Source organism: Capricornis sumatraensis, chromosome 9, assembly GCF_032405125.1.
Source record: "Capricornis sumatraensis isolate serow.1 chromosome 9, serow.2, whole genome shotgun sequence".
Lineage (NCBI taxonomy): Eukaryota > Metazoa > Chordata > Mammalia > Artiodactyla > Bovidae > Capricornis > Capricornis sumatraensis.
In genome coordinates this window covers 11,614,279-11,635,736 of record NC_091077.1, presented here as the reverse complement: position 1 = coordinate 11,635,736, position 21,458 = coordinate 11,614,279, and the positions used below count along the sequence as shown (strand labels likewise).

Below are 21,458 nucleotides of genomic sequence, written 5' to 3'. Positions count from 1 at the left end.
CCCCGTATCCATCTGGAATCTGATTCTCATTGCTCAGTGGGTATTTGCTGGGCAGACAGGGTCTTCCTTCTCAGATGGACCTCTACTTCCCCATCTGTAGAATGGGAACAGCCCACCTTTACCTCAGGTAGATGGGAGAGGTTCTGTGTGTGACATCATGGCAACAGGGGAAAGTCCAGCCCCTGGGGTGAGCTTTATCTGGAGACGGGAGCTGGTCGGCTGCTGCCCTCCCACCTCAAGTAGGGCTGGGGCCATCCCCCCGTGCATGTGCTGGTGAAGAGTTTCCGCTGGCGGAGACTATGAATTGCTTTTTCTGAGATTGTGAGGTGAGAAGAAATTCCACCTCATTTCAGTCACTCTTGTTCTGAATCTCTGTTACGACCACCCAGCCCAATATTCTAACATGTACAAGGATGTGACCGACGGGGTTTCCTTATTGTTTAAGCCAATCTGAGTTGCATTTCCTTTAACTTTTAATGGAAAGCCCCTCAAAAGAGGAATTGGGGTCTTGCCCTCTGGGGTATGCAATATGCTATGCCTACTGAAACAAATCATCACAAATGTGGTGGTTTAAAACAATGAAAATGAATTCTTTTATAGTTCTGGAGGTCAGAAGTTCAAAATTGTTTCATGTGGTTGAGAACAAGGGGTCAGCAGGACCGCTGTCTGTCTGAGGCTTCAGTGGGGACATCTTTTTATTTTTTATTTTTTTGCTTTAAAAAAATTATTTATTTTAGCCTGTGTTGGGTCTTCATTGCTGTGCTGGGCTTTCTCTAGTTGTGGCAAATGGGGGGTATCCTAGTTGCTGTTTAAGGGTTTCTCTTGTTGTGGAGCTTGGGCTCTAGGGCATGCAGGCTCAGTAGGTGTGGTACACAGGCTTAGTTGCTCCACATCACATAGGATCTTCTCGGACCAGGGATTGAACCTGTGTCTCCTGCACTGGCAGGTGAATTCCACTGAGTCACCAGGGAAGCCCCGTCATGAAGTTTAGGGGGTTATGTCTTATGTAGTGATAGGGAGCCTAGAACTTCACTGTGGAATGTGGGAGTACTTAGCACTGATCACTTCAACATCTTGTTGCAAATGTCACTGCTTCCAGGAGGCCTTCCCTGATCACTTCTCTACATTAGCCCCCATCCCATCCCTTTACCCTGTTTTATCTTATTTTAAAATAATACTTTGTTACTACTGGAAATAAAATGGAAAAACAAACTGTATTGCTTATTTCTGTATTTCTTTACAGGTGTATCGTCTTTCCTGTCTCAACTGATGGCTCCGTGAAGAAAGGAGCTTCTCCATCTTTTTCACCCAGGGCTTGATGCTCTGTGGGAACTCAAATGCAGGGGCTGTTGTCATTGTCACTTCTATGCATGAATTCAAACTGGGGGGAAATACAAGTATGTGTGTGTGTGTGTGTGTCTGTGTGTGTGGTCTGGGGTGTTTCCTTCCAGATGGATTTGCATGTTCTTGACTATTAAAGAAAAAGAAAAAAGGAACTGAGAAAAGCCCCAGACACCTGAGCTGGGGACACAAGGAGCAGAAGCTGTCAGGCTCTGCCTGCTCCGTCTAGGCTCCTGGCGCCAGCTGCAGCCATGTGCGCCCTGTATACTAACGCCGGGTACCGGGACCTGCCGGGTAGGGCCCTGGCCAGGCGTGGAGTGGGGGCCGGGGGTGGGCAGGACCCAGGTTGCAGTGTCCCCATCTTGTGGCTGGAGACCAGGGTGTGAGGGACAGAAGAGAGGGTGGGGTGGGCTCTCACTTGCCTTTCCTCTAGAAGGGTCCAGGGAAGAGGATGATGACGACGACTACGAGAACATGACGCCACCCTACAAGGACCTTCCTCCCAAGCCAGGTAAGAGGACCTCTCTGAGGCTGGGTGAAGAGATGTGCAGCCTGAGGGATGAAGGGTGGGGAGCAGACTCCCCAGGAGGAATTAGCTGGGCATAGCAGACACACACGGTCAGCCTGCTCACGCTGGGCACTGTAATGGTGGGAGCATCCATGCCTCCATCTTGAGGGTCTCTCAGTCTGACGGGGGAAGCAGTTCTGTGCACAGGGGCCTCCCTGGTGGCTCAGATGGTAAAGAATCTGCCTGCAATGCAGGAGACCTGGGTCCTATCCCTGGGTGAGGAAGATCCCCTGAGGAAGGGAATCGCAACCGACTCTGGTATTCTTGCCTGGAGAATTATTCCATGGACAGAGGAGGCTGGTGGGCTATAGTCCATGGGGTCGCTGAGAGTCAGACACGACTGAGCAACTAACACACACACACTCAGTTCTGTGTACAGTCTTGGGTGAGCAGGTCAGAGAGGGGAGGGAGTAGGAAATTGGGGAAATCCTGAGGGTAACTGAGGGCTCTGCCTGCATTAGTGGGAGGATTGGGGGTCAGACAAGGGTCATTGGAGTGAGACTTGAGGAGTGAATAGGAGTTTGTTAAGGAAAGAAGCTCCCAAATGAACTGGTGGATGCAAAGCCCTGAGATATGTGTGCCAGGGTTTTAGAAGCTGTGCAGGGACCAGTGTTTCTCCAATCTCTTTGCATTCGCACCCAGGATCCAAATTAGACTTGGGGTCCCCACACCCGGCTGGGGATTCAACAAGAGTCTGATCAGTTCAGTTCAGTACATTTCAGTCGCTCAGTCGTGTCTGACTCTTTGCGACCCCATGAATCGCAGCACGCCAGGCCTCCCTGTCCATCACCAACTCCCGGAGTTCACTCAGATTCACGTCCATCGAGTCAGTGAGCCATCCAGCCATCTCATCCTCTGTCGTCCCCTTCTCCTCCTGCCCCCAATCCCTCCCAGAATCACAGTCTTTTCCAGTGAGTCAACTCTTCGAATGAGGTGGCCAAAGTACTGGAGTTTCAGCTTTAGCATCATTCCTTCCAAAGAAATCCCAGGGCTGATCTCCTTCAGAATGGACTGGTTGCATCTCCTTGCAGTCCAAGGGACTCTCAAGAGTCTTCTCCAACACCACAGTTCAAAAGCATCAATTCTTCAGTGCTCAGCCTTCTTCACAGTCCAACTCTCACATCCATACATAAGCGGAAGCTTTAGGAGTTCCCTGGTGGTCTGGTGGTTAGGACTGGGTGCTTTGGCCTGGGTTCAATTCCTGGTTGGGGAACTAAGATCCTAAAAGCTATGCATATGTGTGCTCAGTCGTGCCTGACTCTGTGCAGCCCCACAGGCTGTAGCCTGCCAGACTCCTCTGTCCATGTATTTTCCCAGGCAAGACTGCTGAGGAGGGTTGCCGTTTCCTTCTCTAAGGTATCTTCCCAACTCAGGGATTGGACCTGCATCTCCTGCACTGGCAGATGAACTCTTTACCAATGAGCCACCAGGGAAGCCCTGAAGGGTACGTGGTGCAGCCAAAAAAAAAAAAAAAGAAGTGGAGGCTTTGAAGTTTCCCTGAACCAACTCCCACCAGGGCCCCTAAATGTCCTTGGATGGGGTGAGGGGGAGCTGGCATTCCAGGTGGATCCATGTTCCCCACTTGTGAGTCCAGAGGGGAGTCAGCCTGGGAGGTCCCAGAGCACCATGGGCTCAGTAGGAGTTGGGAGGTGCCCTGGGCTTGGCTCTTTACTGTCTGTCTTCAACTCCAGCCTGGTCCCAAGATGATCCCCAAGCCCAACTCCATGCCCCCCCACCCCATACCTGTCTTTTTTTAAATTAAAAATGCATTTATTTGTTTTGGGGGTCTTAGTTCCCTGACCAGGGATTGAACCCTCACCCTCTGCAGTGGAAGTGCAGAATCTCAGTCAATGGACTGCCAGGGAAGTCCCCCATCCTTGTCTTCAAGGTCACCTCTTCCCCAAATTTAGACCCCACCGTCTCCAAATTCAGGCCTGGCTCTGTCCCATCTCTATGTCCAGATCCAGAGTTGTCACCAAGCCCCACACAACTACACACCAGCCTCAGCTTCCCCCCATCCCCAAATGCAGCTACAACCACATTCTTCCCTCCCAACCACATCCTGAATCATCACCCTACTCCCATGAGCCTTCTTTCAGCCCCATCCTCATTTCAATCCAAACCCTCATCTCAATCCTAATTTTTTTTAAAAATTAATTTATTTGGCCAAGTTTGGTCTTAGTTGAGGCATGCAGGTCTCTTCCTTGTGGTGCTCAGGCTCTAGAGTTTGTGGGCTTAGCTGCCCCACGTGGGATCTCAGTTCCCCGACCAGGGATCTAACCTGTATCCCCTGCATTGGGAGGTGGATTCTCAACCACTGGGCCTCCAGGGAAGTCCCCTAACCTTAAAAAAAAAATTATCTATTTGGCTGCAGCAGGTCTTAGTTGCAGCACATGGGATCTTTAGTTCCGGCATGTGAACATTTAGCTGTGGCATGCAGGATGTAGTTCCCAGACCAGGGATTGAACCTTGGCCCCCTGTACTGGGAGCATGGAGTCTTAGCTGTTGGACCACCAAAGAAGACCCCCAACCTTAACCTTACTCTTCCCATATTCAACCTCACTTGTGTCTTTAACTTAGAGTAATCAACTGTCCCAGTTTATCCAGGGATGAAAGATTTCCTGGAATCTGGGACTTCCAGCTCTAAAATTAGGAACGTCCTAGTAATTCAAGATGGCCGGTCATTGTATCTTTTTCTTTTTTATTGGGTCCACCAGGTCTTAATTGTGGCACAGGGGATCTTTCTTTAGTTTCAGCAAGCCGAGTCTTTGTGGGTTCCCCTGGTGCCGGAGACAGTAAAGAATTCGCCTTCAATGTAGGAGACTTGAGTTCAATCCCTTGGTCAGGAAGATCCCCTTGAGAAGGGGATGGCTACCCACTCCAGTATTCTTGCCTGGAGAATTCCAAGGACAGAGGAGCCTGGCGGGCTACAGTCCATGGGGTCTCAGAGTCGGACATGACTGATCGACTAACATTTTCACCTTTTTCTTTCTTTTATGGGATCTAGTTCCCTGACCAGGAATCGAACCTGGGCCCCCTGCATTGGAAGGACCAGCAGGGAAGTCCCTGGTCACTGCATCTTAACCCTGTCCTCATCGCTAAGTCCAGTTCCATTCTCATGCACAACCCCATCCCTAACCCTCCACTGCAATCTCACTCCTGTTTGCATCACTGGCTTCCACCCCATTCCCATCCTTGGACCAGCCCTGACTCTGAGCTTCTCTTCTCCAGGTTGGATGGCTCCACCAAGACCTCCCAGGGCAGGTGAGCTGGGGCTGGGGGTATCAGAGACCCAGTGCTGGCTTGGTCCTGCTCTGAGCCTGAGCAACCGTTCCTCCCTCCTCAGGAAAGAAAACGGAGAGACCCCCACTTCCCTGTAAGCTCCCGAAGAACACGGGTGAGGATCCCGGGCCGGGAGCATCCTGTTCCCTTGGCTGAGGTCCTGCTATGCCTGACTGCTGTCTTTCTGATCCCTTCCAGGCCTGAGCGTCACCCCCGTCACCAGCTTGACTGCTCAGCTAGGTGAGCCGTAGGAATACCCATTACGACATCCTGGAGGGGCACTTGGAAGTCCTTACTCCAGCCCCCAATTCTGACCAGAGAACAGATCAGAGGGCTTGGGGGGAAGCTGTTGATCTTGGAAGACAGAGTCTTTCAGCTGGGTCTTCTTTGCTGCCAGGCTTTTCTCTAGTTGCGGCGCGCGGGTGCTGCTCTCTAGTTGAGATGGGTGGGCTTCTCTTGTTGCGGAGTGTGGGCTCCAGGGTGCGTGGGCTTTGGGAGCTGGCACACTCGGACTCAATAGTTGTGGCTCCTGGGGTGTAGAGCACGGGCTCATTAGTTGCAGTGCACAGGCTTAGTTGCTCCGAGGCATGTGGGATCTTCCCAGACCAGGGATAGAACCCACGTCCCCTGCAATGGCAGCCGGATTCTCTACCACTGTGCCCCCAGGGAAGTCCCCTCCATTCCCCAGTTCTAACCAGAGAGCAAATCAGAGGGCTTGGGGGAGGTTGTTGATCTTGGGAGACAAAGTCTTCCAGTGACTTCTGACTAAACGTCTCTGGCCTTTCTCCCAGGCACTGATCTGACGCACCCTGCATCCCAGCCGCCTGAAGCCAGTAAGTCCTTTGGGTGTGCCTTTGTCTCCCCTCCCACGGTGGCCAGCGTGTGTGAGCTGTGGAGTCAGACCCTGGGAGAGAAACATTTCCTCTCTGAAGCTCCGCCTTTTTGAGTCTAGACCAGACCCCTAGGGACCCAGGATGGCTACCAGTTACTCCTCAAGCCCTACCCCCTGTTTGCATGTAAGTTAGGGGATGCAAGTGTCCATAGTTTGGGCCCCTGGGGAGCAAGTTGGGTGGGGGGGCTGCTGGAGCATAAAAGACGAGACATCCTAAATGTTAGAGAGAAGAGGTGGGTACTATTTACAATAGCCAGGACATGGGAGCAACCTAAATGTCCATCAACAGGTGAATGAATAATGCAGGTGTGGTACATATATATCCTGAAATATTACTCAGCCATAAAAAGGAATGAAACTGGGTCATCTGCAGTGATGTGGATGGAGCTAGGGTCTGTCATACAGAGTGAAGTAAGTCAGAAAGAGAAGAACAAATACTGCATATTAACACATATGCATGGAATCTAGAAAAACGGTACAGATATATGCAGGGCAGGAATAAAGACGCGGGCGGAGAAAATGGACGTATGGGCACAGTGGAGGAGGGAGAGGGTGGGACGAATAGAGAGAGTAGTGTTGCCGTGTATACGCTACCCTGTGTAAAATAGATAGCTAGTGGGAAGCTGCTGAGTAGCACAGGGAACTCGGCCTTGTGCTCTGTGATGACCTAGAGGGGTGGGAATGGGGGTGGGGGGAGGCTCAAGAGAGCGGAGATGTATATCCTATACATATACTGATATGTGTGTATAGCTGATTCACTTCCCTGTACAGCAGAAACTAACACAACATTGTAAAGCAGTTATACCTCAGTTAAAAAAAAGGGTAACAAGGAGAAGAACTGGGTCCAGGTTATGCACAACCTCTCTAAGCCTGCAGTTTACTTATTTGCAAAATGGGAACAGTTAAACCTATGTCGTAAGAGTGAGGATTCAGGAAGATAATAAAGGTGAGACACAATGCTGGGCACAGGGGATGTATTCCACAAATGTTCCGGGCTTCTTCAGGGTTTGCTCTGTTTGACATTCTCTTGCTGACCCCACCGGATGATATAGTCACGACCTTAATCCTTTGCCCCGCTCCACCCCATCCCCACTCTTGGAGAAAAGCTCAAGGGTCCTTGCCTCACTGTCTGAAGCACCAGCGTCAGCGTCTCTGTCCCCGTGTCCACCCCCCAGCAACTCCAGTGCCCTGGATCAGTCAGAAGTTCGGAGGTCTTAGGTGTGACCAGGAGAGACTGATGGTGTGCCTACTCCTGCTGGTGGTGGTGTCACTGCTCATGGGCTGCACTGGTCTGGTTGTGACCCTGATCAAGTGTGAGTAAGGCAAGAAAGGGGCTTGCAGAGAAACTGGGAAAGGGGTATGGGAGGACTTGGGGGCCACAGCCCATGGGGTCACAAAAGAGCCGGAGACGACTTAGTGACTAAACAAGAACAACGGCAACAGATGGGAGGATATATAGCCAACCTGGGCTCAAGTTGGACTCCTTCTCATAGACCAGGAGGTGGTGGAAGAACTGAGGATGTTGACCTTTCAGCAGATGGCATGGCGAGCGAATGGTGAGTGGTGTCAATCATCCCCTCAAGCCATGGTGAGCACCAGCATGATTGTCAAATCCAGCTTCATCACCAACCGCAGCCCCGTGTTTGCCAGGCGCTGTGCTAGGTCCCAGGGTGGGGGATGAGTGCTTAGGAGAGTGAACACAACAGAGTCCCTGTCCCTGTGGAGTGTGTGTGTGTGCACGCGCGTACATGCATGTATCTAGACCTCCACTGTTTTCCAATATGGTGGCCAAGAGTCACTGTGGTTGTCGAGCGCTGGAAATGTGGTCATTTTTCTGGGGGGTGGTTGCAAAGAAACATGGATTTTATTTCCTCCCAGTGTTGTCACTTATTGTCCCAGCAAATCTACAAGGAAGGAATTCAGAACAGCTCAGCATGGCACATCCACTGTTTGTGGGGTGAGCTGGGGTCATTGGGTAGTTGGGCTGGGCTGGAAGGTCCCAGAAAGCTTCACTCACATGGCTGGTGCCTGGGTGCGCCTCTATCCACATGTGTAACTTGAGCTTCCTCATAGCATGGTGGTGTTAGGGCTCAGCTTCAGAAATTACACAGCCACAGGTGCACTGCACTCTGTTGGTCAGAACTAGTCACGGGACCAGCCTAGATTCAGAAGGAGGGTAGGTAATCCTGCTACTCCCTGGGGGAAGGGCAAAGAATTTGCAGCCCTCTTTAACTTACCGTAGCGAGGGCAGCCTTTCCGTGCCTCCAGTTGAGGCTCAGACCCTGCTATGGTCTCTCCTTGCCTCTTGAATTTCTGTTTCATGACATTTATCATAAGTTAGCTATGTGATGAACTGTCTGCTTCATCAGGAACCTTATGGCCAGTGAGGGCAGGGAATGCAGTGAATCTGTTAGACTCAGGAAACGTGGAATCAACTATTTAAGGAGTTGAGAATCTCAGGCATGTGCAGAGGCCCTGTGGTAGGAGGCAACATTTAAGTACAAGGAAGGAAGATGGGTAGTTGAGAGAGAATGGTTGCTTAGCTGAGGGTTGTGGCTGTGGGGCTGGAGAGAAGTAGGCAGAGTAGAAAGGTTTAGGAGGTAAAATTGACTGACCTGGGGATGGGTGAGTGGGAATGGTGGTGGGTGAGAGGAAAGAGTGTCAGGGATGACGTATATGTTCTGTCTGTCTGTCTGTCTACCATTATCTATTTGTCAATCATCCATCTATTATCTATTTATCAATCGTCTATCATCTTCCTATCTAGTTTTCTATCTTCGATTATCTATTTCTTCATCAATCATTTATCAATTACCTATTTATCAGTCATCTATATATCATCTATCTACCTACCTATCTATTGAGTTTTCTCTCTAATATTTCTATTTTGTCTAATTGAAGTGTCATCTGTTGATGACCCTGGGGAGTATTGGCGGAGGGCCAATGTGTGTGAGAGTAGCGGGAACACATTAGTTGTAGAAGAAGCCTTCACTATGATTGGTGACATCTGAAAATTGCTCCATTCTACACACCCTCACCCCACACTTCAGACCAAGCCACTCTTACACTCAGAAACCATCGGCTTCTCACCGCCCAGAGTCCAGTGCAAAACTTTTGGCTTGGCATTCAAAGACCCAGATGCCAGACCTCATCCCACTTGGAGCTCACGCTCCTGTGAGATTCTCCTTGACTTTTACGGCACGAGCCTTTCCCAACATGCTTGCCTCTGGATCTTTGCTTCCAAGGTGGCAAGGTGACCCCTGACTATTGAGCCTCCTCACTAATACAGAACCACCATTTCCCTTTAAAACCCACCTGCTCCAGGAAGTCCACCATCTCTACTCTCCCTCAAGCCTCAAGGATTAATCTCTCCTCTGAGTAACTCTAGGACTCCTCCTGGGCACTGACCATGTTGTTTTTGAGTTTCAGTATCACCCACTGGGACATGGGTATGGTGGGGAGCACAACTCTTGCCTCTGTCTGGTGTGTCTGCAGTCAGTGATTGGTAGGTGGGTAGATGGGCGTTTGGGTCTCTAACTGCTCAGCCCATTCCTGCTAACAGTGACTGGCATGATGGGGTTAGCTGGCCTGAAGAAGGACATTGAGCGCATAAGAGCTGACACCAACCAGTCCCTGCTGGAACTTCGGGGCCTGTTAGGTAAGTGGGACTTGGGGAACTTCCCTGAGTTGGGGGGGGGGCGCATGGTGGAGCCGGTACAGAGCACAAATCCTTGGGAGTGATCCTCAGTGCAATCTATGTGAATGGTTCCCTCCCAGCCCCTGCTAGAGTTGAGCAGTGCCCAGCCTGAACACCTGTACATGGCATACCGTGTACATTACTCTGGTTCTGGGGCTACTCTGACAGAATCCTATCCTGTCCCCAGACTGTACCAGGGTCACCTGCCCTGAAGGCTGGCTCCCTTTTCAGGGTAAGTGTTACTACTTCTCTCCAAGCACCAAGTCATGGGATGAAGCCCGGAAGTTCTGCCAGGAGAATTACTCTCACTTGGTCATCATCAGTAACTCTGATGAACAGGTGAGCTGTCCCTTCCACACCCTTGAGAACCAGCAGGGCCAGCCTGCCTCTCTCCTAGGATTTACACATCCTTCCCTGGCCTGAATGTAAAGAAACTGGAATTGCTTTTGAGTCACCCAGTTCAGTTCAGTTTAGTTCAGTTGCTCAGTCGTGTCTGACTCTTTACGACCCCATGAATCGCAGCACGCCAGGCCTCCCTGTCCATCACCAACTCCCGGAGTTCACTCAGACTCACGTCCGTTGAGTCAGTGATGCCATCCAGCCATCTCATCCTCTGTCGTCTCCTTCTCCTCCTGCCCCCAGTCCCTCCCAGCATCAAGGTCTTTTCCAATGAGTCAACTCTTCACATGAGGTGGGCAATATTCAGGTTAGTGCTTGAGTTCAAATCCCGGTTGTGCTGACTTATCCAATCGGAGCCTCAGTTTCCTCTCTAACATGGAGGTATAATAATGGCTATCTCTTTGGTAGCACTTTCTATTCTCTAGGCTGTATTCCAGATATTTTACATGCATTAACATAATTCTAACAACACACCTATGAATTAGGTGAGAGTCAGGAGAGGTTATGTTATGCTAAAACGACAGCCAGTCCCTATAGCTCAATGGTGAAAGTGTATGAGGGAAAATTTCTACCTACATGCACTCACAAAGAAAGTCACATGGGCACTCTCATGTTTTAAGGCAATAGAAAGGGACAGTTTCATCTGTGTGTATGTACGAGGAGAACTGAAATAAGTGTAGATAACTTTAATGACTTAATACTACCAAAGCTAGGTGGTAAGACCATTCGCACACAGTGCATGTCATTACTTATCAACACTTCACAGAGGACAAAGCTGAGGCTTATTTCACTCAAGCAGCTTGCTTGTTTCAACTAGTAAATGTCAGAGCTGGCGTTGGAGCCCGAGAAGCTAGTTTTGTTCTTGACCATAAAACTCACAGCACTATTTGATTATTAGTGTTTGCCGGGTTTATTTTTTCCCATCCTTTTAATTTTAACCTATGTCATTATTTTAAGATTTCTTGTTGACAGCATATAATGGGGTCTTTTTTTTCAATCTTTGAATCTCTGGCTTTTATTTGGTATTATAAGATCATTTACAGTTTTAAAAATTTTGTTAATTAGAAGATAATTGCTTTACAATGTTGTGTTGGTTCTGTAGGGAACGAACCCAGGTCTCCTGCATTGCAGGCATATTCTTTACCAACTGAGCTATCAGGGCAGCCAAAATCAGGCATAACTGTAAGAATATATCCCTCCCTCTTGGGCCTCGCTCCCCCTGCCCATCCTACCCCTCTCGGTTGTCACAGAGCTCTAGGTCGGGCTCCCTGTTTTATACAGCAACTTCTCACCAACTGTCTTACATGCAATAGTGTATATATGTGAATGCTCCCTTCTCCGTTTGTCCTACCCTCTGCTTCCCCAACTGTGTCCACAGTCCATTCTCTACATTTATGTCTCCATTCCTTCCTTGCGAATAGGTTCATCAGTACCATTTTTCTAGAGTCCATATATATGCATTAATATACGATATTTGTTTTTCTCTTTCTGACTTCACTCTTTGTTCATCCACTTCACTGCTACTGACTCAAATTCATTCTTTTTATGGCTGAGTAATATTCCATTGTACATATACACCACATTGTCTTTATCCATTTATCTACAATGTTGATGTGAGTGTAAACTGATACAATCACTATGGAGAATAGTATGGCAATTCCCAGGTGGCTCAGTGGTAAAAAAAAAAAAAAAAAATCCGCCTGCCAATGCAGGAGACATAGGAGATGAGGGTTTGATCCCTTGGTCGGGAAGATCCTCTGGAGTAGGAGATTGCAACCTGCCCCAATATTCTTGCCTGGGAAATCCCATGGACAGAGGAGCCTGGCAGGCTACAGTCCATGGGGTTGCAAAGAGTTGGACATGCCTAAGCATTCACACATGTGGCAATTCCTTAAAAAACTAGGAATAAAACTACCATATGGGAACTATTCTTGGGCTTCCTGGGTGGCTCAGCTGGTAAAGAATCTGACTGCAATGAGGGAGACCTGGGTTTGATCCCTGGGTTGGGAAGATCCCCTGGAGAAGGGAAAGGCTACCCGCTCCAGTATTCTGGCCTGGAGAATTCCACGGACTGTACAGTCCTTGGGGTCATAAAGAGTCAGACTTGACTGAGCGACTTCCACTTTCCTGGTGGTACAGTGGCTAAGCCTCCATGCTATCAATGCAGCGGGTCTGGATTCAAGCCCTGGTTTGGGAGCTGAATCCCGCATGCTGCAACTGGAGATTCCCACATGCCACACCTGCGATCCGGCACAGCCAAAGAAATAAATAAAAATAGTAAATATTAAAAAAAGAGAAAAAAAGGGAAAACTGCCACATGCCCCAGCAAAAGATCATTTACATTTAATGTAATTATTGATTTGGTTGGATTTAGGCTACCATCTTATTTTTTCCCTCTGTATCTTCTCTGTTTTAAAAAAATCCTTCTGTTTCATAGCAGCATTTGTATTGAGTAGTTAATACAGGGTTTTTTTTTTGGAGATTAGATTAGATGATGTGAATGGGGCAGGTGTAAGTCATATTCCAACTAAACAACAACTAAACTCAGGTAGTTAAGAAATATAACTTTGCGTTAAATAACGCATTTCCATTCTCTTTAAGCTCTTATTATACCAAGGTGGTGGAGATTTCATCTCAATCAGTTGGGATTATCTGTTTTTCTTCTGAGTAGGGATGGCTTATCTGGGGTCAAGGTGGAGGGGAGTGCATATCTGGTCCTCAATATCTTTGTTCCAAGCTGGTATCCACTGGGACATCCACTGGGTGAATGATCCTGGACAAATTACTTAACTGCTCTGTGCCTCACTTTTCCCATCTGTAAAATGGGGTTAACAATCCTTGCTTCAGTGGGTTACCATGAAGATCAAATGGGATAACCTGTGCAAAGTGTGTAGCTCACTTTTTTAGTCATTAAGTCATGCCCAACTCTTTTGTGACTCCATGGACTGTAGCCCAGCAGGTTCTTTTGTCTATGGGATTTTCCAGGCAAGAATACTGGAGAGAGTTGCCATTTCCTTTTCCAGGGGATCTTCTTGACTTAGGGATTGAATCTGTGTTTCCTGCATTTGCAGCTGGATTCTTCACTGCTGAGCCACCTGGGAAGCCTGTGTAGCTCACTTATTAACTTGTAATTTCAATCAACATTTCTTGAACACCTCCTACGTGCTAGTTGTTGTTGTTATCTTGTCACTAAGTCATGTCCGACTCTTCGTGACCTCATGGACTGCAGCACGCCAGGCTCCTCTGTCCTCCACTACCTCCCGGAGTTCACTCAAACTCATGCCCATCGAGTCAGTGATGCCATCGAACCACCTCGTCCTCTGCTGCCCCCTTCTCCCCCTGCCCTCAATCCTTCCCAGCATCAGGGTCTTTTTCAACGAGCTGGCTCTTCACATTAGGTGGCCAAAGTGTTGGAGTTTCAGCTTCAGGGCACTATGATGATCTGATGGGCTGAGCAGCACTTTGCTCTTTCTGATTTCCTGACACTTCTCTGGGGTTTTACCCAAGAAACAAGGTCCAGAATCCCTCTACTTTTTAGAGTTTTCATATCCCTCTGGGGTTTGGCCATCACCTCGGGCTCCACCAGAGTATGAAATGCAGAGCCCTCTTCCCGGCACCCACCCCGTCTACATCTCCATAGCTTCTTTCCCATTGCCATCTTTTGTCTTTACCTTTCAGGAAATCTTGGCCCGGAATAAGACTGAGTGAGTGAGATATGATTTGCATAGAGTAAAATGCACAGGTCTTAAGTGCACATCCACTGAGTTTTGGCATATGTAGGCATCTGTGTAACTGTCAACCCAGTCAAGATTTAGAATGCTTCCACAGCGCAGGGAGTTCTCTCATGCCATCTTCCAGTCACCCCTGCCCACCCCGGGAGACTACACATCTGGTTTCCTTACCATAGATCAGTTTGCCTGGAGAGGAGTTGCTTTGTTTTTCAATTTTTATTTATTTATTTTTGGCTATGTTGGTTCTCTTCAAAAAACTTATTGATTTATTTCAAACTTTAAATTTTTTATTTTGTATTGCGGTATAACCGATTAGCAATGGCATGGTAGTTTCAGGTGCAAGGAACAGTGAAAGGACTCAGCCATACATATACATGTGTCCATTCTCCCCCAAACCCCTCTTCCATCCAGGCCCCTGTGCTCTACAGTAGGTCCTTGTTGATTATCCATTTTAAATACAGCAGGGTGTACATCACCTTCCCAAACTCCTGCACTGTCACTCCGCTTTGGCAACCATAAGTTCCTTTTCTAAGTCTGTGAGTCTCTTGTTTTGTAAGTTCGTTTGTATCATTTCTTTCTGGATTTCACGATTAAGCGATGTCATACGCTCTTTCTCCTCCTCTGTCTGACTTCCCTCGGTGTGACGCTCTCCAGGTCCATCCGTGCTGCGGCAAGTGGCAGCATGTGGGGTTTCTCCGGTTTCAGCGAGCAGGGGCCACCCTTGGTTGTGACGTTCGGGCTTCTCATTGCGGTAGCTTCTCTTGTTGTGCAGCACGGGTTCTGGGTGCGTGGGTTTCTGTAGTTGCAGCATGCAGGCTCAGTAGTTGTGGCACATGCGCTTTAGCTGCTCTGCGGCAGGTGGGGTCTTCCTGGACCAGGGATCGAACTGTGTCCCTTATGTTGGCTGGCGTGTTCTTATCCACTGTACCATCAGGGAACTCCAGGAGTTGCTTTAAATCATGATATTTTCTTCTCATCTTTGATCCAAGTCCTTTCTTTCCTCCCAAAGGCCTAGGCTTTGGAAATACAAAAGCTGGGAAGCTCCTATTTCTCCCCTTCCCCCCACGTTCTTTTTCTGAAGGAATGAATTCCTTTTCTGCCTGGATGTCGCTTAGGACTGCAGGGGTTGGGAGGGTGAGAGTACCAGGAAATCCAAGATACCAGTTATTATTATTAGAATTGTTCCTTAAATTATATGGTAAAGGTTAAGATGTTGCAGTACTATATGGAATACAGAAAAATAGTAGTGACAAACCTATTTGCGGGGCAAGACTAGAGATGCAGACATAGAGAGCGGACGTGCGGCCATGGGTGGGGAGGAGAGGGTCCAATGAACTGAGAACGTAGCATTGACACATATGCACCCACGTGTGTAAAATAGATAGCTAGTGGGAAGCTGCTGTACAGGGAGCCCAGGGAGCTCAGCTCATGGCTCTGCAAAGGGTGGGAGGGAGGCTCGGGAGGGAGGCTCAGGTGGGAGGGGATATACGTATACACATAGTTGATTCACTTTGTTGTACAGGAGAAACTGATACAACGTTGAAAATCTACTATACTCCCATAAAATAAGATGTCCCAGTACTTGCAGCATGTCAGACACTGTTTGAATTCTTTATGCATATTAATCCATTCAATCCTCTCAATAATTCTGTGAGGAGGTAGCTACTATTATCCCATTTTACGGAGGTGGAAACTGAGGCACAGAGTGGCTCATAGGTTTTTGGAGAAAGCAGCATGACGGTTCCCACTGCAGGTGCTCAAGTGGGAGGAAGGTTTTGATCTTGTTCTGTATGCCATGGGGATTTGGGATGGGTACTGGGGTGGCATTCACAAGCCCTGAATATATGTGAGACAGGCAGGGTGTGTGTAGAAGAACTGATGGCTGAATGGAGTTTGTACTTGCAGGACTTTGTGGCCAAGGCCCATGGTTCTCCACGGGTGTACTGGCTGGGGCTGAATGACAGAGATGTCGAAGGGGACTGGAGGTGGCTGGATGGGTCCCCCGTCACTTTGAGGCAAGTATCCAGGGCTTATTGGGTCTCTTCTCCTTGTAGGTCTTTGTGAAGTCCAAACTAGCAGATTCTTTAAAGTTCCAGGTTGAATAAAAAGGAATGAAATTGGGTCATTTATAGAGACGTGGATGGACCTAGAGACTGTCATACAGAGTGAAGTAAGTCAGAAAGAGAAAAACAAATTCATATGTTAACGCATTTATGTGGAATCTGAAAAAATTAATATAGACGATCTTATTTACAGAGCAGAAATAGAGACACAAATGTAGAGAACAAATGTACGGATACCAAGGGGAAAGGGGTCGTGGGATGAACTGGGAGAGTGGGACTGATATTATGTGTAACATCGATAACTAATGAGAATACTGCATAGTACAGGGAACCCAGTGCTCTGTGGTGACCTCAGTGGGAAAGGAATCCCAAAAGGGAGGTATATGTATATGTATAGCTGATTCACTTTGCTGTACTGCGGAAACTAACGCAACATTGTAAAGCAACTACACTCAATAAAAACTGTGGTACATATACACAGTGGAATATTACTCAGCCATAAAAAAGAACGCATCTGAGTCAGTCCCAATGAGGTGGACGAACCTAGAGTCTGTTATACTGAGTGAAGTAAGCCAGAAAGAGAAAACCAAATTTCATGTATCAATGCATATATATGGAATCTAGAGAGATGGAACTGATGAACCTATTTGCAGGGCAGCAATGGAGGTGCAGACACAGGGAACAAACTTGAGAACGCAGTGGGGGATGGAGAGAGGGGGATGAATTGAGAGAGCAGCATGGAAACATATACATTACTGTATGTAAGATAGCTAGCCAGTGGGAATTTGCTGTGTGACGCAGGGAACTCAGACCTGGTGCCCTGTGACAACCTAGGGGAGTGGGATGGGGCGGGAGGGAGGGGACATACGTATGCCTGTGGCTTATTCATGCTGATGTATGGCAGAGACCAACACAATATTGTAAAGCAATTATCCTCCAATTAAAAATAAATTTACAAATTAAAACAATAAACAAAAGCATATCAAGCAATCACACATATCACACACGCACACACAAATCCCAGGCAGAGCTGACAAGGGGAGCACAGGGGTGCTTTTTTTCTGATAGGGTTTCTGGTGCTTGCACTTTTTTTTTCCTCCTTACAACATCTCAGCCTTTTAGCACAACTGCTCAAACATATCAAGTCCTCAGACCAATGGTTGAGGGGGAAAAAAGAGAAAAAATGCCATGGCTATAGGGCAAGAGGACGAGGAAGATTTTTTTTTTTTTAAAGATGCATGCTTTTTAATTTTATTTTAAAGATATTTTATTTATTTATTTTTGGCTATGCCACATGGCATTTGGAGTCTTAGTTCCCTGGCCAGGGACCAAACCTGTGCTGCCTGCACGGAAGCTCGGAGTCTTGACCACTGGAGAAGTCCCAAGAGGAAGATTTTTGATTTGCCGAAAGAGTGAGCAGGATCTCATTTGGGCAGGCATTCTTTATATCAACTCATTTATTTAATTTTCTTAGTAATTCTGTAAGGGAAGTACTGTTATCCTCTCCATGGAAAGACGTGGAAACAGGCACAGACAGGTTACGCGATCGTCCCCAGGTCAGACACCCGGCAGGTGGTAGTGCCACACATCCGGGCTTCAAAGTCCGTGCTGTTAGCCATCATGCTTTATCTTCTTAAGGAGAATATGTATTTGTACTTAATTTTATTTATTAAAATAATTTAATCAATTAACAAATTTATTTTGGCTGTGCTGGGTCTTTGTTGCTGCCTGCGGGGTTTCTCAAGTTGTGGCAAGCGGGGGCTATTCTCTAGTTGCAGTTTGCCGGCTTCTTATTGTGCTGGCTTCTTTAGTTTCGGAGAATAGGCTCTGGGGGTGAGGGCTTCAGTAGCTGTGGCTCCTGGGCTCTAGAACATAGGCTGAGCAGGTGTGGTGCAGGCGCTTAGCTTCTCCCCAGCACGTGGGATCTTCCAGACCAGGAACCGAACCCATGTCTCCTTCACCGGCAAGCAGATTCTTTACCACTGAGCCACCAGGGGAAATGTGTATTTATTTATACTGTATGTATTAAACTTGGATTTATTTAAAATATAAATACAGCCATGTCTGTATTTGTATTTTAAGTAAATATTAACAAATTGTCCCCCATATGATTATACCAATTTATTCTCTCACCAGCTTGACTTACATTTTTTTTTTTTTTGCCCACACGCTCATCAAACTTTTGGAATTTTATTGTTTTAATTGTAGGGGAAAAATAGAATACTAACAGTATTTTTTAAAATTGATTTTTTTTGGAGTATAGTTGATTTATAGTATTGTGTTAGTTTCTGCTGTATAGCAAAGTCAATCAGTTATACATTTACATGTATTCCCTCTTTTTAAGATTCTTCTCCCGTATTGGTCATTACAGGGTACTGAGAGGCCGATGTATACTACATTGGCAAATTAATGCAAGTTAATACTTAATTTGGGCTTCCCTTGTAGCTCTGTCGGTAAAGAATTTGCCTGCAGTGCAGGAGACCTGGGTTTGATCCCTGGGTTGGTTGCATGTCTGTTATGCTTGAGGTTGAGTGTCTTTGCATATGTTTGATAGCCATATGTATTAACTTTTCTGTGAATTATCTATTCATATCTTTTGTGTATTTTGAAGAAATACTTATTTATTGGTCTGTGTTGAGTCTCAGTTGTGGCACATGGGATCTTTCCTTGCAGCATATGGAAAGATTTTTGTGTGTTTTTTATATTGGAGTTTTGGTCTTTTTGTATTGATTTCTAGGAACTCTTTATATATTAGAGATATTAGTGTTTTGTCTGGGGATTTTATTTTTTTATTAAAGATTCCTGGAGGGAGGTAGAATTCTGTAAATAGAGATGGCATGGGATGGTGTGTCACTGCAGGTCCTCAGCTCAGATCCCTTTTGCGGGCTGGTGCAGACACCCCCCAGCAGGGGGCATTGGCTGCTAAAGGCTCACAGTTATGCTTTCTCCCGAGAGGTGACCTCAGCTGAATGGAAGCCTGTTCAGCTAGGAGGTTACTCCACTCCCACTGAAGTCAGACAATGGCACAGACAATGACAGGCTAAGAGCTGCCTGGACCCCTTGTTTCAAGTTGGAAAAACTCTGTTGTGCTATTCAAATTCCAGAGCTCCCTGTGGGTTCAGGCTGAGTCTAGACCAGGCTAAACCCATATCCTTGCTCACTTCTATCCCCTGCCTCATCCTTCTTCTCTCAGTCCCCCTCTCCTGAGAACACCCGTTAATAAATCCCATGCACCTGAATTGCCAAATTTGGCTCTGTGGACACAGTGGTGGGTGGTTGAGGGGAGGGGGAGGGTGGAACAAATTATGAGATAAAAGGAGAACAAAACAAATAAACCAAACAAAAGACATGTGTACACTACCACGTGTAAAACAGATAGCTAGTGGGACCTTGCTATAAAGTGCAGGAAACTCTGCTGTGTGCTCATGATGACCTGAACGAGTGGGATGGGGGACAGGGTGGGAGGAAGGTCCAGGAGGGAGGGGATATGTGTATACACATGATTGATTGACTTCACTGTACAGCAGAAACAACACAACACTGTAAGCAGTTATACTCCAATTAAAAAAAAAAAGGAACATGACCTAAAACACTACATTACTTGGAAGGTTGAGAGGGATGTGGTTTAACAAAAATGTTCTTTGGAAGAGAACAGAAACTGACCAGATGCAGGAAACTGACTCAGGAACCTGGAGAATTCCTGGTGAACAGGGAGATGGGGCTGAGTTAGCACAGACAAGCTGCTGGGGTGACGGGGACGACACAACATTTTCATGTAATTCTGAAAGGCTGAAGGAATGATTCGGGTGGAGGAAAGAGCCCTGAGCCATGAAGGCTTTTCTTGTTCTTTTTTTCTGGTATTCTTTTCTTTTCTCTTTTTTTTTAATTAATAGACTTTATTTTTCCTTTTATCATTATTTTTAAGTTGAAGTATAGTTGATAAACAGTATTATATGTCACAGGTGTACAACATAGTGATTTGCAAGTATTAAAGTTATACTCCATTTAAAGTTATAAAATATTGGATATATTCCCTATGTTGTACAATATATCCTTATAGCTTATTTTTAAATTTTACTATTTTAAAAATTGTTTACTTTTTAAAAAAATAATTTTTATTTAATTTTAAAATTCTTTTGGTGTGGATCATTTTTAAAGTCTTTATTGAACTTGTTACAATATTGCTTCTGGTTTGTGTTTTGGCCACTGAGGCATGTGGCGCCTTAGCTTCCTGAACAGGGATTGAACCCACACTCCCTGAATTGGAAGGTGACGTCTTAACCACTGGACTGCCAGGGAAGAGCCCAATAACTTTTATTTTATATTGGAGTATAGTTGCTTTACATTTGCTTTCCAGGTGTATCACAAAGTGGTTCAGTTATACATATACGTATACCTATTCTTTTAAAAATTCTTTTCTCATTTAGATTATCACAGAGTATGGAGGAGAGGTCCCTGTGCTACCAACAAGGACCTTGTACCTTATTTTATACCTAATGCTTTGCACCACTTTCTCCCCTAATCCTGTATCGCCCCTCTCTCCTTTCCTCTCCCCACTGGTAACAGCTAGTTTGTTCTCTACATCTGTGAGTCTTCTTCTTTGTTGCTGTAGCCACTAGTTTGTTGTATTTTTCAGATTCCACATGTAAGTGATATCGTAGAGTATTTGTCTTTCTCTGACTTACTTCACTTAGCATAATATCCTCCAAGTCTACCCATGTGGTTGCAAATGGCAAAATTTCATTCTTTGTATGGTTGAGTAGTGCGTTATTTTTTAGGAAAATTGAGCAGAAGGTGCAGAGCGCTGTTCCCCGAGTCCCTTTTGTCCTGCACACATTTTCCCCCATCATTAACATCTCGCATTAGCCTAGTGCATTTGTTACAACTGATGAGCCCTTATAGACACATTATGATGAACTAAGTCCATAGGTCAGATTAAGGGTCACTCTTAGTGCTGTGAAATTCTATGCTTGCTTAGTAGCGTCCGACTCTTTGGAACCCTTTGGACTCTAGCCCACCAGTCTCCTCTGCCCATGGCATTTTTCAGGCAAGAATACTGGAGTGGGTTGCCCATACCTCCTCCAAGGGATTTTCCTGACCCAGGGATTGAACCCATGTCTCCTGCAGCTCCTGCACTGCAGGTGGGCTCTTCACCTGCTGAGCCTTTGGATCTTCCCAAAAGTCTATGGGTTTCGACAAACTCATGATGTCATGTATCTAGCATCACGGTATTGTATAGAATTGCAGTTTCACTGCCTTGAAAAACCCGCTGTGCTCTATTTATTCACCTCACCCTACATCCACTTTCTCCTTTATCCAGCTTTTGGGACCCACAGGAACCCAACAACCTCTATAATAATGAGAACTGTGCCAGCATGAACAAAGGTGGCACCTGGAATGACCTCTCCTGCGACAAAACTACCTACTGGATTTGTGAGCGGAAATGTTCCTGTTGAACCCCAGAGTTGAGGCTGGCTGGAGGCCC

At 46.7% G+C, this 21,458-nt stretch overlaps 1 protein-coding gene across 1 annotated transcript; it reads left to right on the top strand.

Moving 5' to 3' along the window:
• Positions 1-1,592: 1,592 nt before the first annotated feature.
• Positions 1,593-21,429, top strand: CLEC17A (C-type lectin domain containing 17A). Its single transcript, XM_068980117.1, has 13 exons — positions 1,593-1,635; positions 1,775-1,852; positions 5,141-5,173; positions 5,256-5,306; positions 5,390-5,431; positions 5,983-6,075; positions 6,157-6,207; positions 7,259-7,396; positions 7,577-7,639; positions 9,646-9,741; positions 9,968-10,119; positions 15,816-15,925; positions 21,294-21,429. Exons 1-13 carry the CDS (start codon positions 1,593-1,595, stop codon positions 21,427-21,429), a joined length of 1,086 nt encoding a protein of 361 aa, XP_068836218.1.
• The last annotated feature ends 29 nt before the right edge of the window (positions 21,430-21,458 follow it).